This window comes from Rattus norvegicus, chromosome 8 (assembly GCF_021556685.1).
Source record: "Rattus norvegicus strain SHRSP/BbbUtx chromosome 8, alternate assembly SHRSP_T2T, whole genome shotgun sequence".
NCBI lineage: Eukaryota > Metazoa > Chordata > Mammalia > Rodentia > Muridae > Rattus > Rattus norvegicus.
The window spans coordinates 48,122,093-48,127,098 of NC_141541.1; the positions used below are offsets into that span (position 1 = coordinate 48,122,093).

Consider the following 5,006-nt stretch of genomic DNA (forward strand, 5'->3'; position numbering starts at 1 on the left):
AGTAAAACTAACCATTTAAAGGCAGGGAAACCAGTCAATTACAGTGGATATTTGGGGAAATGAAAATTACTAATGAAAAATTTCAGACTTTCTCTGGGAGGATGACATGAATTTTAGGTTTAACTAGAGGAAGAAATGTTTCAAAGGTGAATATGAATAATTAAGCAATTATGACTGACAAGGTGAGTGAGAGACGTGTCAACTAAGACAGGAACACAAGACAGCTGGAGATATCCTGTGTTTTTGCTTTCTCAGTAAAAGTGTCTACACTTAGAAAGACCATCAGATTTTGACCCATGCAGTCTAGTTTTGAGCCAAGGTCCTATGATTTTTGTTATTGCTGTTTTCTTGTGTTTATGCATTCATATTAAGTATGACTTAATCTGAGTCAAAGGTGGACTTATCAACCATAATCTTACTTCTGGTTCTGAAAGATAGCCCTGGAAATTTTCTTACCACTTGCAGAGACAATGTAATTTCTATGATCACCTCTACTTGGAAGTGACTTCATTATGGGTCATGTATCTGCTAATCCTGACTGCACATTTAGAGTAATAACTGGAGCTGTGCTTTACAACTCTAGAATGGGACTTCCTAAGTGCCTGTCAAATGGGATTATAGGACATCTCTGTGTGCACTTTCCTGGAAGTAATTACTTCTAAATAAATGAAACTTTCACTTAATATGAAAATGCAAATACTAAGAGAACACCAATAATAAAACTCTTAGGATCTTGACTCAAAACTAGACTGCCTGGGTACTGATCCAGTGGACTCTCCAAGTGTAGATACACGTATAGAAAAAGCGAAAACAAAGGATTAATGATATTTCCATCTGTCTTGTGTTCCTGTTTTAGTTGATATGTCTCTCACTCATCTTCTCTTATAAATGCAGAATCAGCCAAAGAAACATGACCCTTCCTGAGGGTCATGGCAATTCTATATATCTTACAGCATGTTACCTCATGGCTTTAACGACAAACTGATTCTGAAATATCCATGGCTGTCTATATAAACAAACACAAACAGGATTTTGCAACAGGGGCGGAAGATGTAATTCTGGCTATGTAGAAAGTTCATATACCAGTACCGCTTAAGTTCAATGGTTCAAGGCCATCGTGAGGAATAGATAATCCTGAACATAAATAAATAAATAAATAAATAAATAAATAAATAAATAAATGCAAAGAAGGCCTAAGTCCTTTGAGTAACTAGTAACACCTAGATTTATATTATGTTTATCAGGGTCTCGGGATGTAGTAGGACATTGTCTAATACTTGAAATCCTGCCAGCTCTATCCTTATCACTACCATAAATAAATGAAAGTAAGCAAACTACTATTTTCCCCTTCAGTGCCCAAATATATGAACTGTATCCCTTAGTTATTTTCCACTACACCATATACTTCTGTATTTACCTCTCGTCTACCACACCAGAATCACAATCACCTATTTCTCATGACTCATAAGCATCAAAGTTGTTCCTGCATCTGATGGTTATGTCCAGGTCTTCAGTCTTCCTGGAAAGCTCTACTGACTGGCCTATCAGCAAACTCTGATTGCACATCCCATCCTCAGCACAGCCTGTCCTGACCAGGCAACAGAAAGCAAACACATAGTAAGTTTCTATACCATCTCTGTTATGTAAGGATCTCCACAGCGGTCCTCCTGTGTAATCAGATATATCTTTGTGTAATAGTTCTTCATCTTCTGGATTTTCTTGCTCACAAGGACCTTACCTGGTCTCTACTTTACTGCAACCAATTAGACTTTGGAAACCATAAATAATTAGTACCTTCTTAATCGTATTATTTTTATTTTTAAGATCATCCAAGGACAGGACAAATGTTCAACTTACATTTCTTAATTAATAAATACCATTTGTACCTTTTAAAATTCTGGACAAAGGGGGTTGGGGATTTGGCTCAGTGGTAGAGCGCTTGCCTAGCAAGCGCAAGGCCCTGGGTTCGATCCCCAGCTCCGGAAAAAAAAAAAGGAATAGAAAAATTCTGGACAAAGAATAAAACTTAATAATGAAGGAGGAAATGCAGAGTATGAATGGATTAGAGGGAACCACAATCCCTCTACAAATAACTGATAAACAGTTGTAGTTCAGCGTCTTCCTAATGGAGACCTAATTTGTACTCAACACTAATGTTTGTGTCCTCACATCATAGATGTTTAGCCTGACTGCTCCATACGTTCTTCGGGTGCTTGTTCCTAGTAACTAGAATCAAAGGGAAATATTTGGCCTCCCTTAAGGATAAAGTAAGAAGAGACCAGAGACCAAAATACCACATGCGTGTGCCCTTTTCAAACCAGAAAATTGCCCCAAACAAAATCTTCAGTGCTTAATTGAAATTTATTTAATGAATATGCAAATGGTTGGCTAACAGTCACTTATCCCATGACAGCTACACAAGAATTCTAGAAAAGTTCAACTTCAAAATTAGACCATCTTGCCTTTTCTGGAATTGTTATTACCCTGTTTTTTTTTTTCTCTCTCTTTTAAATTGTGCAATTTCTGTTAATAACTTAGAAAATAACCTCTCTCTTACTTGTCTTATATGTACTTAAGAAACCATTTCTGTAATCAATTTAATTTTCTTTGTCACTTAATCACTTGCATTTTATTGCACTGGTGGCTTCTTCTCTCCATCCTTTATGTGTCATGTATATGCCCACACTGGGATTCATCGTGCAGATCAATACATCTTCTACTCAAGTGAACTCTTTTTCTTCAAAGTCTTACTCAATGCAATTTGTACATCTTTGTTCCTCAAACTGTAGATGAAGGGATTCATCATGGGAACCACCACGGTATAAAACACTGTGGATATCTTATCTTGATCCACTGACCCAACAGGAGAAGACTTAAAATATATGAATGATGATGATCCAAAAAACAGAGAAACAGCAATCATGTGGGAGCTGCAGGTGCTAAGGGCCTTGGACCTGCCCTTTGTAGAATGGATGCGGAGGATATTAGAGAGGATCAAGGTATAAGAAACAGAGACGGTGACACTGGGAACTATTATACTGACACCCACCACAATGAAAACCACAAGTTCATTAATGGAGGTGCTTGTGCAGGAGAGTTTCAGGAGAGGGGGTATGTCACACATGTAGTGATTGATGATGTTGCCATCACAGAAGGTGAGTCTCAGCATAGACACTGTGTGAGCTATGGCACCCACAAACCCTACTGTATACCCACCCACCATCAGCATAAAGCAGACCTGATGGGACATGATGACCTTATAAAGCAGGGGCTTACAGATGGCAGCGTATCTGTCATAGGCCATTGCTGTCAAAATACAACACTCATCAATAACAAAGAAGGCGAAGAAAAAGAGCTGAGTCATGCACTCAGCATGAGAGATGATGTTCTGCTTCACAAAACCCACCAGCATTTTGGGGGTTATGACAGAGGAATAACAGAGATCTGTGAAGGAAAGGTTGAAGAGAAAGTAGTACATAGGGGTGTGCAGGTGAGGATTCAAAACAATCAGAACTATCAAGCCCAGGTTACCCACCATGGAGACCACATAGATTCCCAAGAACAGGAAGAAGAGAGGCAGCTGGAGCTCTGGCTGCTGTGTCAAGCCCAGCAGGATGAACTCCTTCACAGAAGAATTGTTTTCTGAGACCACTCCTTGGGTCATAGCTGTGAGAATGGGACAAATGGGAGCACTGAGATAAATATCTCAGCTTTCACAAACAAACCCATGAAACAGAGCCAGAGTGGAGCGATGAATGCTAGTCCTATGTTTTAGTCCCTTATGTTGTCTAATTTTTTTCATCATTAAGAGGATGTAGCAGCATGAATATGAAAGCACAGAAGACATTTTACTCAGCATACTAATAACCACTCTCATGCTCTGCAGAATTTCTGCTCCACTTTCTCTGCTCCATTTCTTCTTGACAGACTACCTCCCTCCTCATCTCAATGGAGGTCTCAGAGGACAGGAGATGAAGACTATGAAAGGCCCCTGGTTCCCTTAAATCAGGTAATAAACAGCAGAGTATCTTACATACAGTTGAACACTCACCATTTTAGATTCCCACCAAGAAAGGAAGAAGTTAATACTTCTACCCTATTTTCATGCGAGGCAAATAGCTTCAACTAATTTTAGTCAATAACCATGCAGGGGGAAAAACAGACCTGTTCAATGGTTGTCTCTCCTACTTCAGTCTTCACTCCTCCAGGATCTAAGAAACTGAGCTGTAGATCGTGATTTCTACAGTGGCTTTGCCCAGAATGTCTTCTCCAACCCTAAATTAGTAGCACCTACTAATATCAAAAGAGCCACCTGATAATATGACCCAAGGGTCTCAGTGAGTTGGATAATCCTTGGGACCTGATTAAAACTTGGAAGGCCTATGCTTCCCCAGGGCTTTCTCTGAACATCATGAGGCTTTGAAGTTAAGCAAAATTCAATACCCTGCATGAACAGCCTAGTCAATAATGGCAATAGCTTACTAGACTAGCACAGTATTGTGTGTATTGGGGCACATCACAAATCATAAAAATCAAGAGTATCTTCAATATCTTCTCCTATAAAAAATCTTTGCAGTACTATAAAATATTTTAAGTTTATTGGCATTATATTTGTTCTTCCCTGACTCCTTTTTTAATTTACCAAAGCCCAACATGTTCTAATATAGGGGGTAGGGTTAATGGCCATTTAAGATTTATAGTATTATGTATTATCATAAAATGAAGAAAAAGAAAACCGTGTTTAGCAGGATAGATTTTTCTTTGTTTTCCAAAATGAAATTTTTCTAGCTTTTTTGAGATGCTAATAAATTTACATTTATTCTTTCCCTTCCTTCCCTCCAAACATTCCCAAACATCCTTCCCAACTCTCGTTCAAATTAATGCATCTTTTTTCATTAATTTTATTGCATGAATATGCATATATACATACACATATACATAAACCACTCTATCTGTATAATGTTATTTATATGTGTGTTTTCAGTACTGACTACCCTGCAAAAAAT

At 38.2% G+C, this 5,006-nt stretch overlaps 1 protein-coding gene across 1 annotated transcript; it reads right to left on the reverse strand.

Moving 5' to 3' along the window:
- Window positions 1–2,716: 2,716 nt before the first annotated feature.
- On the reverse strand, window positions 2,717–3,664 carry Or8b57 (olfactory receptor family 8 subfamily B member 57). Its single transcript, NM_001000789.1, has one exon. The coding sequence runs from the start codon at window positions 3,662–3,664 to the stop codon at window positions 2,717–2,719; it is 948 nt and encodes a 315-aa protein (NP_001000789.1).
- Between the last annotated feature and the right edge of the window lie 1,342 nt (window positions 3,665–5,006).

What these genes read in the sequence shown, in the direction of transcription:
- Or8b57 (NM_001000789.1), bottom strand. Translation starts at nt 3,664, where the DNA reads ATGACCCAAGGAGTGGTCTCAGAAAACAATTCTTCTGTGAAGGAGTTC.